The sequence below is a fragment of the Lycorma delicatula genome, chromosome 4, assembly GCF_047948215.1.
Source record: "Lycorma delicatula isolate Av1 chromosome 4, ASM4794821v1, whole genome shotgun sequence".
NCBI lineage: Eukaryota > Metazoa > Arthropoda > Insecta > Hemiptera > Fulgoridae > Lycorma > Lycorma delicatula.
This window is the reverse complement of record NC_134458.1, coordinates 38,583,661-38,604,887: the sequence shown is the minus strand read 5'-3', so window position 1 is coordinate 38,604,887 and position 21,227 is coordinate 38,583,661. Positions and strand designations below refer to the sequence as shown.

At 28.0% G+C, this 21,227-nt stretch overlaps 1 protein-coding gene across 1 annotated transcript in view; it reads right to left on the bottom strand.

Annotated features, from left to right (window-relative positions):
- Nucleotides 1-14,564: 14,564 nt before the first annotated feature.
- Nucleotides 14,565-21,227, bottom strand: part of por (Protein-serine O-palmitoleoyltransferase por) — a 55,575-nt gene continuing 48,912 nt past the window's right edge. The window contains exon 7 of the mRNA XM_075362751.1: nt 14,565-15,139. Within this exon, the coding sequence (XP_075218866.1) occupies nt 14,709-15,139 (431 nt within the window). The 3' untranslated portion in view covers nt 14,565-14,708. The remainder of the gene's footprint in view (nt 15,140-21,227) is intronic.

Here is a 21,227-nt window from a genome sequence, read left to right as displayed (position 1 = left end):
TCCCATGAACTTATTGAAGATTTTAGTGTACCTGTACTTAGCTACAATGTATTTTTTTAAGTGATATATATATATACACTACTTTTTTTTCAGAAATCTTGTTAATTGTTAAAAATATATTTTGAAACTACATTTTCATATACAATAACAAAAAATTAGTGTATGTTTAGCAAATTTTTACAGAATTAAATGCTTTTTCTTGGAGCTTACTCCAGCTTTTTGTATGAATATTTAATGATTATTTTATTTTTTATATTCTTTTTAACTAAGTGCATAATAATAGAAATTGAAATTGCTGTTTGCTAAAACATTAATTTTGCTTTAGTTTTAATTTATTAGTTTTTTCAGTTTAAATTTAAAATAAAATGTAATAAGGCCTATTGTAAGAATGTGATTTCACTACCTTTTTTTTTGTATTATTTTATTTTACATTTCTAATTTTTATTTATTTTTTATTGAGAGCACAGTTATCAAAATCTATTTGTTATAAGTAACAATTTTGCATTTGTTTTTATTATAATTTATTCTTTCATTGTATTCAGCTTTGAATTTCAAGTTTCAAAACTTACTGATAATTATATTTATGTATTGTATATCGGTCTTCTTTACTGTATGAATCGCGCCAAAATAAATGGATGTCAAATTCGACATTGTTTTATTTAATTGAGAAGAATTCTGATTTTTGGTTAATGAAAATTTGATATGGTAATATTGATTCAAATGCTTATTCGTTTATATAGTTCTTGAAATAGAATTATTTTAAGATGTGTTGTTACAGTTTATTTTTAAAGAAATTTTTACCTATTTTCATAAAACTTGCCCAGATTTTAATATTTTACCGTTAAAATATGATGTATTAATTATGTGGAAAAGTGTAACTTTTTATATGACAGTTTTAATAAAAACCACTTGACTGTACATCTTTTATTTTAGCTATTATCTTGCACGTGCAGATATTCCTTAAGTCTAAACTTTATTTTTTATTACAGTATCCTTGTGATAATTGATGAGATTACTTCATTGTAGCTCCAGTGAATCTTATTTTCAATCGTTTCATTTGTATGAATCGCGCCAAAATAAATGGATGTCAAATTCGACATTGTTTTATTTAATTGAGAAGAATTCTGATTTTTGGTTAATGAAAATTTGATATGGTAATATTGATTCAAATGCTTATTCGTTTATATAGTTCTTGAAATAGAATTATTTTAAGATGTGTTGTTACAGTTTATTTTTAAAGAAATGTTTACCTATTTTCATAAAACTTGCCCAGATTTTAATATTTTACCGTTAAAATATGATGTATTAATTATGTGGAAAAGTGTAACTTTTTATATGACAGTTTTAATAAAAACCACTTGACTGTACATCTTTTATTTTAGCTATTATCTTGCACGTGCAGATATTCCTTAAGTCTAAACTTTATTTTTTATTACAGTATCCTTGTGATAATTGATGAGATTACTTCATTGTAGCTCCAGTGAATCTTATTTTCAATCGTTTCATTTCAGTATTGTGGGCTAGAGGTGAGTAAATTCTGTACACGTTATCCTGACTACAGCAGTAATTTTTAATGTAACTTAATTGTTTAGAAAGGATATTTAGTATTACATGAATATAGATATTTTAATAATGTAGCTGTTATAATAGTATTCCACAGATATTTATTTTATTTATTTGCTACAAAAAATAACTTGAAGAACAAGCCAGAATAAAATATGAAGCTTCTTATCGGTTATGGCAGATTGGGTCTGATATAATGTAGTGATATGTTGTGTGAGATTCATGCATTTGCTAACTTTTTCTGATGACTTTCCTGATTTTCTAAATTTGTTTGGAAAAATCTTTATTTCCAAAATCAGAAAAAATATTTTCTGATTTTGGAAATTAAGATTTTTCTTTTGCAAGATTTTATTCCTTACATTAAATTTGAATTTTATGAGAAATAAGAGATGACCTTGCTTTACCCAGTAGGCAGCTTGATATTTAGATTATTATTTTACTGTTCCCATGTCTTTGGACAGTTTCTTAGATGTGAAGGATCATCATTCCACAGCCAGTAAAGAATCGGCTGATCCCAGTATCATGGTTCTCATTAAAAAAGAAATAAAGGACAAGAAAGGGGATAGTCAACTGGCATAGGGACTAACTCACTCTGAGGTTTCATTTTTTTTTATTTTAGGAGTTAAAAATTTCATACATTTGGGTTTTAAAGTGTTGTCAGGAATGAATTAATATTTCCTTCTTATTTTACTTTTGAAAAACTGATTTCTTAAAGTAAATATGTTAAAATAGCATGAAATTAAAATGTGAGTTCACACATAATTACTACTTACTGTAACAAAAAGTCTGATAATTCTACCATGTTCACTTATTATGTGTTTTATGTAACTATGATGTATTTCTTATGAAGATAATTACATATTGCTAATTTGTGGTTAACAAATATGAGAAAGTTATATATGATTTGTAGAGTTCAGTTTGTATGAAAATTTTTAGCAAAATATAATAGAACTTAAGTTGCAACTATACAGTCTGTAGAATGATGAGCAATGAAAAAGGGTTTTATATGGTTTATGTTTAGGATGCAAATTGCCAAAATAGTATTTTTAATGGTGATGTAAGTATTCTTATCAGCAAGTTCTTTTCAAGTACTTAAAAACATACCTGTTCAGATAAGAGGCTAGTCAAAAGCATAACTTAATGCAAAGGAAAAATGCCCAGCATGAATCAACTTATAAACTTTGTGTTGACTTGGGTTACAGGTAGCGAGTAATTACATTCAAGTAGGATGCCATGTTTATTGTACCACCTCATCACGTAGGACCCTATACTGTACTGTGCATAACGTTTATCATTTTCAACAGGCTTGATGTTACATGAAACTAGTATATAGTATATAGGGAAATAAATTGACATTTTTTTTGCACCTATACACCAACTAACTGAACACACTTGGCAAATCGAATTAAATTACTAAAAAAATGTTATTAAAGAGAAATAAAGACTACAATAAATTTAATGGATGTTTCTGTAAATAATGACTTTTAAATACCAAATCAGTGATGCATATATTAGAAATATGTTAGTATGAATTAATGCAGGTTAACAAAAATTGTAAATTTTTTTTTATAACTTTCTTACAAGAGTTTATGGCTTATTTAAATATACATGTGATTGTCTGAACATGTTAAAATGGATTATTCATGACCAATGAGGGTTACAAATATTGGAATTTTTTGCCAAACTTAACTTCTTTTGAAGCAAACAATTTTATTGCAGTGGCTTCTATGTATTTTAAAATCAGCTTTTAAGAAAATTTACCCAGATTACAAAGCGGTGGGATTGTGATGTTTGTTTAAACCAACAAATCTCATTTGTTGTGACGGCAAGATTTTTGGTAATCTCTGCCTTTTGTTGAAACTGAAATTTTATTGATTTATCTTGGTCAAGATATCTGTGTATAGAAAGCATTTGGATAGCACAAAGTAAAATTCACAGATTGGTGTAACTTAGAAAAAAAGTTGGTGTTATACTGTTAACCTGAACTACTTTGTGAAAGTATTCTGAACTATGCAAATTTTTTTATGTGTCGATGTAGTGCGTTTTCAATGGGAAATGCCCATAGAAAAATTAAAGTAACATGCGGAAGCACACACAATTGGTGGACCTGCTGACACTGGAAGTGGGAGTGTGTTTTGACAATTTGTATTATTTCATACTAGACCATTTGATGAGGTACAATTTTTTTACTTTCAGAAAATTTGATAGATAACATTGTACAATGGATTTTTCTTGTAATCATCTGGTTACTATCTATGTTGCCCTGTGTATTTTTGTCTTGCAGGTTTATATATATATATATATATGTTATTTTTCTATGTAAAAAAGTTATAAAATTTGGAAAGTTTTAGAAGATTGAAATTCAAAATTATTGAATCCTTATGCATTAGAAGTATAATGCAAAAAGAATTAGTATATTGTCAAGTATAATACATTTATCTACCATACTTTTGGTAACTACTAAAAAAGTTTTAAAAAATTTAATTTCTTCACAAAGTAAAATCAGTTTTGTTAATCTTTAATTTTTTTTTTTTTTAACTTGTTGGATTCTGTAGACATAACTTATATGTTTGAAATTTTCATTCTGAGTTAATGACTGATGAAGTGTTAACTCATGTGTTAATGAGATTTAAAAAACCTTTGTTATTTTTAAATATTGTTTAGTTTGTCTTTAGCAACGATTGTTTAGTTTGTCTTTAGCAACGATTGTTTAGTTTGTCTTTAGCAACAGTCCTGTATATTATCCATAAGTCCTTACTTTGTTCCAAATAAAGGTAAACCCTTGCAGAGTTTTGAAATTTCAATGTAGAATAATTATAATTTAAAGGGACTAATTTTGTACTGTTAAAAATGGAGGGGACACTAACTCGCTTAAGAGTAACTGGTAACTTATACTGTTGGTTTAATTTGGAGGTAACATCGTTTTTCACAAAAAATCAATTTATGAATTATTTCTTCATCATTTATTTATTTTAATAATTTCATTAATTTATTAATGTACCTATTTTTCCAGTACCCCTACTGATCATGATTATTTAACAATTGAAATGACTTATCTGGTTCTTAATTTTAAGTATGCTTTTTTGTGAACACTTTTTGAGTGTTTATGTGTTGCTTATTTTCTTGTTTTAACTATGATGTGAAATTTTTTTCTGCAAACGTATTTAAGATGACAGAAATTTATAATCATTCAGTTTTCTACAGAAACAATGCACAATCTTTTAAAAATGACAATTTTGGTGTTATGCTTTTCTTCATGTTTTCCAGCAACAATAATTAATATATTAACTTTTGTAACAACAAATTAAACAGATAAAACATTTTCAGTCAGCTTTATGACATAACTGATTGTGCTGCTATTCTCATCGTGGCTTTAGCTGATTTTACAGCACACAATTTTTGTTTGTTTTAATTAGGTGAGACATATGTAGAATATGATTGAAATGTGTTCATTGAATCTTAAGCTGCATCCCATTTGATCAATGTAGAATATTGTTTAATTAGCATAGGTCAGTTTATATATTTTACAGGGGCATTCTGTTTGGCGATAGTGTTCTGTGTGTAGTGATTTATTTTATTTATTATACTGAAGGCAAGATTGCATCCAGATTTATTAAATTTGTGAGATATTTACTCAAAGTCTTATTTTTTGATGTTAATGCAATGCATTTTTTTTGTTCATATTTATTTTAAGAGGAATGTTTTGTCATATCAGTTTGTTCTACATTTTATAATGTCAAGTTCTTTTATGCAGTGCTCATGTGACATAGGTGTGTTGAGTAACCTGTGGTTCCTACTAATAAAGCAGCAGTTTATGTGAGTGGTTGTGAATGTTTGTTATTGTTGGTTTTCTGTATCATGTTCATACTCTTATTATAAAGTCTGATTTATGGTGTATTTAATCTACATATGTTAATAATTATTCAAATTGCCTTGTATTGCTTTTGTAAAATAAGATTGTGTCATTAACATACCTGGATGAGTATATTTGTTTGTTCTGTGTTGTAGAAAGATTTCAGCTTGGATGCTGGAAATAGGGGAAACCCATAGGTTGTGTGCGGCATTTGTTTTGAAATAATGTTTATTATTTCTGAGATCATGGTATTTTGCTATTTCATTTTTTTTTTAAGAATTGAGTTTTTTGACTGATGTTTGTGTATACATACATAAAAAAAATCCAGCAAGATTTCATAAACAATAAAAAACATTAACATAACTCAAAACTCAAGATTCGAATAAACTTATACCAACATTCCAGTACAACTGTGAAAACTAAAGACAGTTCAGATCCATCATTATTTCTAGATACATATTGGCGTAATCAAAATCACCAGCAGTAACATTGGCTGATGCCAGGGTGAGAACAGTAGCAATCAGTTTCTGAAGATTGTCATCAAGACTGAATATGTTTTGAAGTAAATTATTAAAATTGCTTTGGTTAGTCCTTGTGAAAATTTGTATTTTTAAACAAATTAATCTTTTGTAAGACCAGTATAACAAAATCATGCTCAATATATCAAATGAAGTATGTGTGTATGAAAATCTTTGTTTGGCAAAATGAAACTGGGAACACAAAAAAACCTTTTTGGAAAGTTAAGGTAACAAAAGAAAAGGCATACTGCTAATTCAATTTGCCATTGTCTGAGATAAAACATAAATGTCTTTCAATAAACTATAATGCTTAATTTTGCCAGTATTTTATAAAGTTTTTTAAAGCTTTAGTAAGTCTAAAAGTAATTTCAAGTTCTCCAATGCACTTAGATGTGCATGTTCTCATTTTGAGAACAAAATGAAAGTATTAATTGCTTTTATGCTGATGCATAATTCAGGTACAGTTCTAACTTAAATATATGTGCTACTCTGTTTGTCTTCTTTTAGGAGATAGTGCCTATAATTTTTAACGATGCAAAATATGTGCCCCAAGGAGTCTAGTTATTCTGAAATTTTAAAAATTCCTTTTCATAATATTTTTTTTTAACTACTAAGGCTTATGGGAATGCATACATACTGTACATATTCCAGTTACAGAAGTGTGATAAAGTTTTATGTTCAATAAAAATTCAGCTAGTTACTACAATAACTAGCTCACAGGGAAGAGAATAGTGGAGGACACATTTGTTCTCTCTTGCTAAAGAAGGTAACCAAAACTAAAATATTGCACTTTATTCTCTTTTTGGATCTTTCAACAGTGAAGGATTGTTATAATAATATGACATATTTTATGCTTCACTGTGTTTGTCAATTTTGTATTTTTCTGATGTGATTTAAGTTTATGAAATCAATATGAATGTGGATTCGATATACTACAGCTAATATTGGAGTCGGCACCATTATTAGGATGGGTTTATAGAACCCCAGTTCCATAATTATAGATTATGGGCTAGGGATTAAGCTAAGCTCCCTATGAGGTAATGGCAGGCCTTCTATAATATATTTTTTTCCCACTATTCTGTTTGCTCAATGTAGTATTTGACATTCACTGTATTAATTCCTGTTTTCTTATATCGCATGCTGAAAGTTTTTATTTCAGAACTTGCACAAACTACAATGCTCTCAGCTAAACAGTCCATCATCATAGTGTATGAAGGAACTGTATAATTTTTGATCTTGGTATCAAATAATTGTGAAAGACGTGCTGATAAAAGCTTAAGATGTCAGCAGCTCATTATTAATATGCCATAAATTTTGTAATAGGCAATTCTTTACATCATTTATTAATATAAAGAGAATGTAAATATTTTAAATACTAATTATTACCATTTTTATCAAAATCTAACACAAATTATAATTAATAATATGGAGTGTAAGGAGACAGAAGTATATAATAAATGTCTTGTATTATTGTTTTTAAGGAGGAAATATTCTCCTGATTTTGGTACATAAAATGAATATTAGCATCGTTCAATAAGAAAAAAAATCTTTGATTGAAGTGGTGTGTATTTGGCTACTTTTTAACAAAATTCCTTAAAATAAATGTATAGGCTAGATGTTCTGAAATTAATAGTTTTTTTTATGCCAGAAGTAAAAAAAACATTTTTGTCTTGAAATTTGAGTTGGTTTTCACTTCATTGCTGATGAAATAGTTTCTTGACTCCATCTAACAACCCCTTAAAATGACTGAATGCAACATCATTTGATGTCTATTGTAAGGTGAATGCAGCAGACTAAAAGTTTAGTTATTCGATGGTTTCAAACATTGAAAAGGTGGTAAGCAGTCGTGAATATTGTAAAGAATGAATGTAAACATTATCTTTTTTGAAGTTTCACTTCATTCTCAAGCATGTCACTGAGTTTATGGGTTTTCTTTCTTTCTAGTAAACAGACTCAGGACCTGAGTAGTTGGGTCTTGATTTTTTCTTGACTACAATCAATTAAATTTCCCAGAAATGGAACCATACATTCGTGCTTCAGTATAGCTTATAATATTGAATTCATAGTCTTACAGGTTCTTTCGAGTCATTTCCTTCAATTAAATTACATGAAGTTCTCTACACATGTGAAGTTTGATTTGTTTAAACGTGCGTATATGTCGACTTTGATTTTATTTTGAGGAAGTCTTATGATAATTTAATTTATGATTAGTAGATTAGAGTGTACCAACATGTAACATTTTTCAACAATTTCTTTGGCCTAACTAGCAGTTCCTCAAATGGATTCATCACTGAGACTCCAAATCAGATCAAATTTAAACTGGTTGTCCTACATTTTTCTCATCAATATAACTTTTTTAGCCATTTTTAAACTATCGCTTCATTTGTAGAAATTTGCACATTTTATCATAACGCTTAAGGATCTGGGAGTAAATGTTTGATAGTTTTATACCCTCAGAAACCAGAATATTTATTACTGAATTCTACGGTAAAATACCACTTTCAAGTACCTACTGTTAATTGAATGATATATATATAAATAGATTAAAATGATATTTCTGAAGTAGCCAGATATCTACTGTAGCCATCAGGACTTTAACAGATGATTGGACCTGTTGCTTGTTATATCCCCATAATGCGTAGTTAGGAAGTGTTGTCAGTTAGAAGTAGACAACAGAATGAACCCACTGGGCTGGTCTAGTGATGAAATCATTGCAAATCAGCTGATTTCAAAGTCAAGAGTTCAAATTCTAGTAAAGGCAGTTACTTTTATATGGATTTGAATACTAGGTCATGGTTACCGGTGTTCTTTGGTGGTTGGATTTCAATTAACCACGCACCTCAGGAATGGTCGACCTGAGACTACAAGACTACATTTACATTCATACATGATCATCCTCCTAAGTAATACTTTGTGGTAGTTCCAGAGGCTAAACAGAAAAAGAAAAGACAACAGAATGAGGTCAGGAATTAGTATCATGGAATTGATATTATTTTATTATAATAGTCCAGCCAGGCCTTTAAATTGTCAACCTACTGCACTGGAAATTGAGCAATAAATCTGTGACCTTTATGCAGTAAATTTATGTTTCCAAAGATATCTTTTGAATGGTATATTTAATTGATAATATGGTTTTAAAAGCAGTGCATCTTTTATTTGGGGAGTTTTTGAATTGCAATCATCTATCTCTTTACTTATTGCATGTCTTGTTAATCTTATTTTTTGGAAGTTAGGTAACAGTCAATATAGCAATTACAAATGTAAGTTTTCACAGATTGAAGAGCAGATAATATTTCTTAATTAATTATCAATACAGTAAGAAGATAATTTTACAAAACCTAATTAAAACTTATATGATCTTGATTGTTTCTTTTTAAAGTGTGTCATTAAAATAAATTCATTCAGAGTAAATTATACATAAAGTGCTGTACGCAACTAAGTTTCATTTTTTCAGAAGATACATTTATATAACAAGAGATGTTTTAAAAAAGTTACAGGGTACTTTTTTATAACATTATAGTTTTGAAACAGACTTGAAAAAATAAAATTTATATTGAACTTCTTTAATTAGTTTAATTGAATAAGAAAGATTCATACTAGTCTGGTTTATCAACGATTAGATAATTACTTATGAAGTTTATTTCTAATTTTTGTGTACTAGAATCTGAATTTGTGATAGAATCTGCTTAATCATAATTTAAGAGCAATATAAGTTGCAATGTTAATACCGATTAATATTATGTTATTTCCAAGGGTGATGTGAAACCCCAGATATACTGCACTTGATTTCAAGATAACATACAAAGGTTGAATAGTACAAAGTTGAAGTTTTGAATTCTGAGGGCTAAATTGACAAATTTCAAAGGCTTTAAATATAGTAATGCCATAAACAATTTTCCAAATACGTCTGATAAGATATTTAATATACTTCAGCAAAACCAGAAGATTTATAAAGCTTTTGAGGTGTAACGTGCTTAAGATATTAATCTAAGTCCAAATGAATCTACTGAAAGGTCTGTTATAATAATATTTACGATTAAATGTTTGTATCACTGTAAAAGGAAATTGTTAGAATCTGTGAACATATTGAACCCATTGAATTAGCACACCAAAACAAGTTCTTATACAAACATACTTATAGTTATAAATGCCTACCAGTAGCCAATTAAGTTTGCTTATCTTTAATCTAATTGTTTATGATTACTCCACAACTGTTTTGTTCATGTTAGCCTTCCGTGCAAGTGAATCCAAAGTATTTAACTTCCTCAGATTGTGGTATCGTAATACAATCACTCTTGGGTATTTCCATAATAAATGTGCAATATGTTGTGATTTAGTTTCATTTACACAGATCCTGTTCTTGTACCAGTTTTACTGTTTTCTAATGTTCATGTAATTTTTCTGAAGATTGTATTGTCTATTGTATATAATTTTAAATTATTTGTTGATAGATACTGTCTGTAAATGGTAGGGTAATTTAATTGTTTGATTTTGTTCTAGTAGTGGTGTTGAAAGATAACAATTGGGACAATTTTATATCAGTCACCTACCAAAACTTAGTCATTCTTTTTACCTGAAGTTGTTCCATCCGTGAAATCATTCATCATTATTATTTTGACAAAAGATTGATAATACTAGAAAACAATAATGTTTGACACAGGACCAAACTAGTCGTTTCTTTTTCAAACAATGGATATTATTAAAAGAAGTTTACTTCTTTTATAATCGCTGATTTTTTCCATAGTTGTGTTTCTTATTAGTTGGGCATATATAAAAATTTCTGTTGAATATAATCACAAATTTTAATAAAAGAAAAGTGTTTTTAAAAGTAAAATTGAGAATTTTGTTCATAAACAACTTACATATTTTTACCAGTTCTATGTTTTCATCTTAAAAGTATCAAATTTTCCAGTATCATTAACAGAGAAAAATACATTTTATTTCAACTTTCTATAATAATGTATTGCTGCTATTGGTCAGAAGAACCTTTACCAGATTTTTAATTTCTCCATTTTTAGAGATTAGCAAAAAAAAAACCAAAATTTCAATTAAATAAAAAGTTTGTACTTAGCAATTGACATTTTCTACTAAGCTGGACTAAAAAGTATGCATTTTATTAAAAAAGCTGTAACTGATAACTAGAAAACGTCAACAATTCCTTTTTTATTAAAAAATGAATTTAACAATAAAAACACAACACAAACAAGCATTGGTGAAAAGAAGAGTTTGTAATTTGTATATATATATATATATATATATATATACATATTTTTTTTACTTTATGTTATTTGTCATGATTATTTTGATTTTAATATTGTCTGATAAAAAATATGTATAAAACTGATTGCTACAAATGTATTCAATATGAAAGAAGGACCGAGTTATAGATTTCAGTAGCAATAAATTTTCATAAAACAACTATGTGATAAGTTTAGTTGTGGAATAAAATGACAGAATTAGGAAAACTGAAGAAAATGGTTGAGGGATATTGTAAGTGGTCGTTCCAAAATAAAGAAATACTTTTTAAACAAACGGATAGAGATTTTATTAAAATGAATCTGTCAAAGTAAAAACAAATATGCAACAAATAAGTGTTATCATCTATCTCTCAAATCATAAAAAATTGTTTATATTAGAAGAAAAATAATTTTACTCAAAAGAAGACAATCTTAGATTTTCTGAATTTCTTATTTAATAGAAGTTCTTAAGGTTTTAAAAATTACTAAGTTAATGATTTTATTGTTGAGAAGTATTAATATTCATGCTTTCAAATTTACAATCTTCTGTAAAAACAGTACCTAAATATCTGAATGGTTTCATTTGTAAAGACTACCTAATTTTGTGAAGACATATTAATGGCTTATTATCTTTATGATATTACTCTTCTTTTTTTTAACATAAACCAAATTAAAAATAAAAGTAGCAATGGCTAAGGAAGCATTTAACAGAAAACATTTATTATGCAGTAAGACCGAGTTAAGACCTGAAAGGCTTTTAAGATCTGTTATTGTTTGAAGTGTACTCTTGAACGGATGTGAAACATGGACCCTAAGAAAAAGAGAAAACAAAAGACCTGGAGGCATAAGAAATATAGGCATGTATGTGATTAGAAAAAGTTAAATGCAGGACAAAGTGAAACATGAAGTGGTGAAAGTAGTGAATGAGAATAGAATCTTAGAACAGTTCAGAATAGAAAAGCTAACTGGCTGGAACATATTGTTAGAGGACTCATTAAAACCAGTGCTAGAAAGATCACTAAATGATTCAAAGAATAGAAACTGAAAAGCATAAAGAACTAGGCGATCTAAAAGGAAATAGCAGCTATTGGAACCTTAAAGTTTAACTAGAAATAAAAAAGAATGGATACGGGCATGGAGCAGGGGACCTGCCTTAGTGCAGATAATTTCATAATGATATATAAAGAAAAGTCTGGCAGAAACATCTCCCAGGAAATCAACGCAAAATTTTTTAGATGGGGAATAAGGCAGTCTTTTGTATAACAGAACTTTGGCAAATTTGTGTTTTCTGTTATCTACTTTTATCAAATATGGAAAGAAACTAAGCCAAAATTGGACATTTCATTGGAGTCACAGTAATCCTTGAGAAAAAATGTAATATGCTTAACTTATTGAAGAAAAAAAACTTTGGTGAGCTGTCTGGATTATTTGTCACAGACCCATTTTTTATTGGAATTTGTTAGGACAGTAAGCACTTGTTTGAAGAAGTGATGTAGTCAATTCTAGAACAGTTCATTGATACAAATTGTGATAAACCCAATTTTCAAGTTTGTTAGCTGTTTGCTATATAAATGAATGAATTGATGAAAAACTTTGTAACAATCAGGTGGGGACAAATAGTCTTGTACAGTGCCCACTGCACTCTTTAGAGTTAAACTTCCCCTGACTTTTTCTTTTGGACTATTACAAATATTAGCTTATCCAGCAGAAATAATTTATGATCTTACATTGTGAACTACGATGTTTAAGGCATAACATCAAAGGTTTTGAATTTGAAATCTGCATTAGGCATAACTGGAAGTATTTTTTCAAAATTAGGAAATTTATTTTGAACAAACTCTACATTTTGTAAATGAATTTCATTATTTTAAATTATTATTAATCAGCTATTTGCATTAAAAGACTGAAAACTAAATTAATAGTAAATCGGTCCAAACTTCTAATTTTTCACTTGCAAAAAATAATAGGTTTATTTTTCTTTCTAATCTATTAATTTTTTATTATGTATAGATTAATATTACATGATAATGGCTTCTATAAAAAGAAAAAAGCTGTATAGCTTCATAAAAATTGAATAATTTTTTAAAGGTGAGTCATCAGAACATTAATTTTTTTATATCAATATTGTTCTCTCTTTAAGAAAACTAAAATAAGTATAACTTGAATATAGTTCTCATTTTAAGTAGAGTTATCCCCTGATCTCAAGGGGGGCTAATAAATTGTAAGCTTTAAAGGTCCATAATTATTCTGTTAAAATCTAAAAAAATCTGTGAGCATAACATTTTATTTAGAATTAGTAAGAACTTATAGCACACTTTGGATAAGACATCTGTACAAAGTACAGTGTTGTACGGAGCAGAAATATGGACTTAAAACAAAAGAGACAAAAAACATTTCAGTCCCATGAAACAAATATTTTGATTAGAACCTGTTGAAAGATCTGAGTGTGCCAATTAATACGACACAAAATAATTGTCCCATGATTTTAATAGGTATGATTCTATTGAATAATCTGTCATGTCAATAGTAAACAATATGTGCGGCGTAAAAATATCACTGGATGAAAATAAAAACATACTTGTGGTTCATAAAATATGTGCATGTGCAGGTTTGCACACAGGGAAAATTAAAAAGTGATGAAGGGACTTAATACATCCTTTTACAACCTAAAGTTAGTTACTAAATGATCTATGTACGAGTAATCTAAGATTTCACAAAGCCAAAGGAACAGTTACAGAAATTCTTTACTTACATCTAAATGTATAGATAAATGAAAACAGAAAATATCAAAACTTAATCATCTGGAAATGATTTGTACAAATGGGTTAGTGAGAAATATATAAATTATACAAAATAAATAAATAAACATACAGTACAATATTCAGAATAAATTATTTTTCAAATTCCATTGAATATGTTTCACAGAATGTCAGATGTTTAAATAATCTGCTAAAGAATTTGAACAACATTTTTAATAACATGTCAGTCCTAAAGTCTCAAATGAACTATCTGACTTCTACTGAAATTGCATTTCTATTTGTTAAATTAATAAAACGCAATACAAAAAAAATCTTTCTAAGGAATTTTGTCTTCAGTCAAAAGGTTTTACTACTTACAAAAGTAGTAAAGAAGGTACTATTTACTTAAATAGTAAAATGAATTGGGGTGTTTCAAATTGGTTGCAAACTAATTAGATATATTAAACATACTTCTCTGCAGATCAATGTACTTATTATATTCAGAATGAAATTAATAATCATGTGATACAGTTATTGCATTTTTGAGAATATTGACTAATTTGATGAGATTAACATACCAAGGACTACATCTAATAAATTAACATAAATACATAGTAATAAATTAACAACAGGGCATAATTATAAAGATAAACAGTTTCATAAAAAAATTATATATATATATAATTCTAATAAAAATGTAAATTGTTTTAAATACATTAAATATTACATAACTAATTTACAGTTAAAATTATAGGAAAATTAATTTTTATAAATATACTTAAATGAGTACTAAAAAAACTTAATTAATAACTAAATAAAAAACAAACGTTAATAAAGCAAACCAATGGCTTATGAAATTGAGCTGTTGCCACTTATCAAATGCTACAAAAAATGATACTGGTTCACTGTTTGAAGTATCAATGATAACTCCTAGATATGCTAAATGAAACACAGCAATCAAGCTGCACAGGAAGTTGAATACCGTAACAAACATCATATGTTCTGTGTGCTTGTGAATGTGGCAGGGTGTTGGACATGATCGTGCAGTTATACATGCATCCAGCTTATTGGCTAGCTTCATACGAACTGAATATTCAACATAAGTGTAAAAGCCAAGTGAAATCAATACTCCAGCCAATCGGTAATTAAGTCCATGCATGAGAGCACTGACAATATATGTGATAAAAACAGCAGCAAATCCTCCAAATTCTATAGTTGTTCGAAATACATCTGACAAAAACAAAACACAGGCAAAATTATTTCTAAATCAAGGATATTCATTGAACATTTTGCACTTCAATTATAAAGAAAATATCAACAAGAAGTTACTCCTATACACAGCAATAAAAATGTTACAAAATCATATCATTACATAGGACCTTAATTTTTTTTAACCTCTGGGACCACCTTTAGGTATTCCTTCAGAGGATGAGATGAATGATTTTGTAGTGTGTGTGAAAATGCCATGCCTGACCGGGATTCGAACCCGAGACCTCCGGATGAAAGGCCGAGAGGCCAGCACATAGGAGGACCTTATTAACCACACATCTCGGGTATGATCGAACTGAGAATGTACAAGACTACACTTCATTCACACTCATACGTATCATCCTCTGAAGTATTATCTAAACGGTAGTTACCGGAGGCTAAACAGGAAAAAGAAAGAAAGAAAGCACATAGGACCTTACTGTGAAATTAGAAGTATCGGTCACAAATTTAAAAAAATTTTCAAAAGAGAATTTTAAGAGACTTTATCAAAACCCATAAATTTCTTATAAGTTGCACATTATAAAAAATTGTTTCAGTGTATCTACAGTTTTTCTCCATTTTGAATAAGTTTATTTTCATTTATAAAGTGGGATTAACTACTAAGGAATCTGATTATATAAATGATCATTTTAATTGCCTTTGATTGGCCAAATAACAGAAAACATAACACTAGTGACTAGTTCATATACAACCCAGTTTATTATAAATCTTCATCTTGACCCCTGTGGGGGAAGACCACCTTGTGAAAATTCCAGTCGCCACACCAGTGCCTCCGTTCCTAGTCCTGATGGGCTTTACAGGAGGTCGTCTTATTGACCCCCTAACTCTGATTTCTGATTACATATTATAGTCATCAGTTTGGCCTCTGTCAGGATGCCACCAATGCAAATGCCTCAGTAGACATTTACATCATTGTTTTAACTTAACTTTCAGCTTTGTAATACAATTTATGTTTTCTCTGCAATTTGAACAAAAAATAACTATAGAGCACAATTTTATGTAAGGGTAATACATGACACACAAGTTTTGTCCGGTTAATAAACTAAATGTTTGTCAACATTGTAAATGCTATCTTGTGATATACAGTGGTATGATATTCAGTATTTGGACTTCTTATAATTCTTTGAAATTTTTAATATTGGACTTACTATTAGGAAGATATAACTGAATTTCAGAAAAAAAACTGTATAACTGAATATTCAGATAACTTAATGATGTAGCGTATATCTTATGTATGTACATGTTAGAGCTCCACTTGATATCAAATATAGCGAATGAATTTTTAAAACTGAACTTACCATTTTGGAGATGTAATTGAATATTGGAAAAAACAAATAACCAATATTAAAATTGATATCAATTTGATAATCTATAAAATTTATGTATCAATTATATTTGATATACATTTATATAAATATGAGGAAGTATATAAAAGAGGACGCATCTGAATGTATCTATGTTAACATTTGGAATATAATTAAGTAAATACTGTTTGTATTTATCTTAATTTTGTAATTCTACAAAGTTTGATTATAATTTTTTTAAATATTTTGTTAAAAAAACGAATTACCACAGAAAGTTAAAATAACTCCATGTTATACAATCATGAGATTTATATTTTTTCCTCCATGAGAATCTTGTTTTTAGAACTGTACTCATCACTTTATCAACTGACTTTTGGTCATCAGTTTTAATTACCGATTTATTTTTGCTTTTGTTTATCGATATAAATTTATCATCTAGTACAAATTTAACTTTTCTGAGAATTAATTTTAATGTTTTAAAATTTTTTTTAGTCAATATGTTTTTCAATTAAATTTAATGGTTGTTTTACACAAAATGATGTAACTGTAACGAACATGTCATACTGAATTCTGATAGGTTCTATGGCATGTGTTGTGTTCAGTCAATTAAATAATAAAAAGGAAAACATATTTCTCATATTAATAATTTAACTAAAAAGAAAATATTATGCTTTTGATTTACTTATTTACAAGTAAATTAAAACACAATATTAAGTAATGTCATAAAAGAATTAAATTCATTATATAACACCACTTGAAACAGCTCATTATTTAGATTGATGTAATGTAAGTACATCTTAATCACCAGTACACTTGTATCAGTTAAAACTGCTAGTTCATATATTATTTGACTGTTAAAGTAAAAAAAAAAAAAAACAAAAAACAATCCATTTAATATTTTTGTTCAGTTTTTACTATATTTGTGTTGACTTTATTTGCTTAAATGCAAACAGAATAACAGAAGCAAGACCATTATAGGAAGTTGGTTCAACACTCATAATTGAAAAAGGATGAAAATGAAGGCTGGGTAATGATAATTTCTAAGCCATAATGAGTTCTCTTTTTAATTAAATTGAAATATAAATATACTATAATTTGTTTTCTGTCAGTGTTCTAAATTTCAAAAACATAAATAACATATATACAATCAATATATCAGTATGTTCATACAGTTGGGTGTCAGGTCAGATGATAAACTACCAAATCTGAGGCAGATCCTGAGAGTTGATCAGTTCCTTTTTCTCCCATTCTCTTTTCTTAATTTTGTTGATTTAGTCTTGTTTAGATGAACATCAAAGGAACTGAATCAGCCACTGTCCTGATTCCATGTGTGGAGGATACAAGATCTAAAAGGTACACAGGGACACATTTAGGTGTCTGTAGCTGACAGAGCAGTCACTTTATTGGGCTCCCTGGGATAGGTATTACCCTCTGTATCCGTGAAACTATTGAAGGATCTGTTTTCCTATCTGTATATAGTGTGAAAAGCACAACTATCAGTTGAGGTGCCTACTTAAGCCAGGCCTCCTATCCCTCATAAAATCAAATCTTAATATTCATACAGTAAATATACTGAAACAACAAATCCTACTTTAAAACCTGCTGGGACATATAATTTCTTCTAGTTACATATAAGAGAACTACATATCGAGGTGTTACTTTTTTAAATTCAAATAGAATATCGATGGTAAGTACTAGACAAAGTCCACTATTCTCCTCAGGAAAACTTCACTATATGGTCTTATATGATCAGGAAGAAAAGGTAATAAGAGGTTTGGGCAATTTCCAATGTAAGGCAGGAATTCCTTTTCAGTGAACAATCTGCTTACAGGAGTTGGCAATGGTCTTCTCAAGGCCACTCCAAATTAATGATCAGAATTGTGATCCACTAGGAAAAAGTAAATATTACAAAATATTCAGACATCACCTTTAATATTATACTGGATTCAATGGATTAAAAACAGTATAAGAAATACTATAAAAATTTTGAGTACGGGTGCAAATATGCTAAAACATTAGGAGCATCAAATCTTGCATGAACTAAGAAAGTACAAAACAGATGTAGAGCTCAGGTAATTAACCCGGTTCAAAGTAACATTCAAAAGAAATAAATTCCACAATATTTCCAAATGGAACAACAGTTTTGTGATAATCTTTTTGGTAGTACTTGTAATTAATATCAAGCATGTCAAGTTAAGGTTAATAATAGATACGAGTCATATCTCTTCATGCACCAATGATGAATAAAAAAAAAAATTATTTACTGGTATGCACACTAAAGATGATTTACAATGATATTGCTAATAATGATTTAATTATAGTGTACCAATTATGAGAATGCATTATAATAAATACATTACTGTATAATAATGAGAGTTTTTTGCTTCTGTTTCATGCAATCTTACTCTAAATACATTACTATATAATAATGAGTTTTTTTGCTTCTGTTTCATGTAATCTTATTCTACTCATTATAGCAACCAAACACTACTTTGTTTACTATGGTCGATATAAATTTAGCATTCAGGTAAACATATTGCCTCCACTTGCATTGTCCACACCACTCTAAACTGCTTCAGCATAGTACTAAGTTACAGGATGATAAAAAACTACTTTGGATTCTTATTACTTCTTATATGTATTCATTATCTATTCTAAAATTTTTAAACGTTAGTCTGGTGTCATTTTTTAATATGCAATACTGTGATGAGACAAGTAAAAGATATGAATTTAATTTTTAAATCTATTTTTATTTAAAAACTTCAAATATGAAGGGACATTTAATGTATTTTAATAAATAATTTTAAGGCTTACTTTAACACATCATGTAGATGTGATCACTAAACTAATCTCCGAGACAAACTGTGCTGATATAAGTATTGTCAGGAACCACTTCTGGTTCAAATTGTGGGGTAGTGGGGTTGGCTATATAATTTTAGGGTTATGTTTCCGTTTATTGCTCTAGGTTTATGAGCTGTTTCAATGTACTATACTGTACATCATACAAGGTTAGTTTTTAGTAAGCCAGTTACTAAAAATTCAATGGAATTAGTCAGGTAAAAGTAGACATATTTTATTTATTTTTAACATTTAAAAATTTATATTAATAAAATACGATTTATTTTTTAAATTTCTGCACTAATTTCTAACAAAACTTATTAAAATACATTCTTCTCTGATAAAAACACATTCTTTATGTTACTTGGTTTTTCTTTCTTTAGATACTTTTTATCTCTATTTTTTAAAGTTATTTCTTAATTGATTAAATATAATGTACTTAGGATAATAACAATAATTACTAATATTCTATCAACATTTTTAAAGATTTGCTTCTTTAAATCAATCATTTTTGCAGTTTTTGACTTTTGATTGCTTTGTATTTCAGTGTAAAATTTTGTCTTTGACTATATTTCTATCTCTACCATTTGGTGTTCTATTTTATTTAAAAATTAGGATCATAGTTTTGTGAAAAGTATGTTCTAAGAAAAAAAAATTGTTATAAAACAACATTTTTAATGTTTTCTGTAATGTTCTTCAATTTTATTATTTGTTGAATAAATATTTTCACTTAAAATTGTCATAAAGAATTTCTAAACTAAATTTCCATATAATTTTTTTATGATTTCAAGTAGATTATTTTATTTAAAAAATGTTTTTTGTTACTATTATATACAAAACTTTGGGTTAGTAAGTATTTATAGAAATTTATTATTTTATAGAATATTTCTAATTAAAAAAAAGTTATTTATAGACCATTCCTACAGTTTTATATATTTAAATATACAATTGTATAATTTAGTTATACTAGTCTATACTACAAAACTTATTAAGTTGCATGAGGAGCATAGCACATGGGTGTTCTTACAGGACATTCCTACAAATTTAAAACTATTTTATATAAAATATACTGTTACATCTTTAAGGATACTTCTTTCTAATAATAATAATTCTCTATTGACTTTTCAGCTCTGACTTCTTTTGAACCTTGCCCAAGCATACCTAGATCGCAGCGTAAGACAAAATATTTTGAAACTCAAGATACACAGCCACTGTTATATATAAAATTTACTAACAGAACATTTAGTTTATCTGATTATCAGTATGAAATTTATTTACAGTTTTCTGCCTAACCCAAACTTGTCACTAGCTAAACAGCCAAAGGGTATTCATCAACTACAATTCCTTTCAAAGGGAGAGAAAGGTCTGACAAAATGAAAGCAGTGCAAATAAAATAATACCCAAAAGGATACAATTTATACCAGCTCTTATTGTCCTGTGTTCAGAACCATGATTTAGAGGGTTAGGATTGGGCAACTTAAGAGTAATATTTAAAAAACGTAAAACAGGTTTTTTTAATTTTTAGAGTACCATCTATTTTTTTGAAAATAATAATGTAATATTTATATAATTTGCTATTAAATAATAGTAATGTTTGGAGGAATTTTTTTCTTCTAAGCCAATGGTAGGATTAGCTAAATATTTATAAATTTAAATGAGTCAATGAGAAATGAATTTTGGCTTTATTACTACAGTATGTAAGATAATTTTATTTATGTAAAATAAGGTTTTAATTAGCCTAGGACTCTAAGAATTTTAATGTACTTTTATATAATATTTAAATTAAAAAAATTTAGTAAAACGTATTTTATTAGTTAAAGATTTCGTTTTAATTTTAAGTTTTTTCTTTTTTTTTTTAATGAACAAGAAATTAGTACGAGGCATATTCATAAAGTAAGGGCCATCAG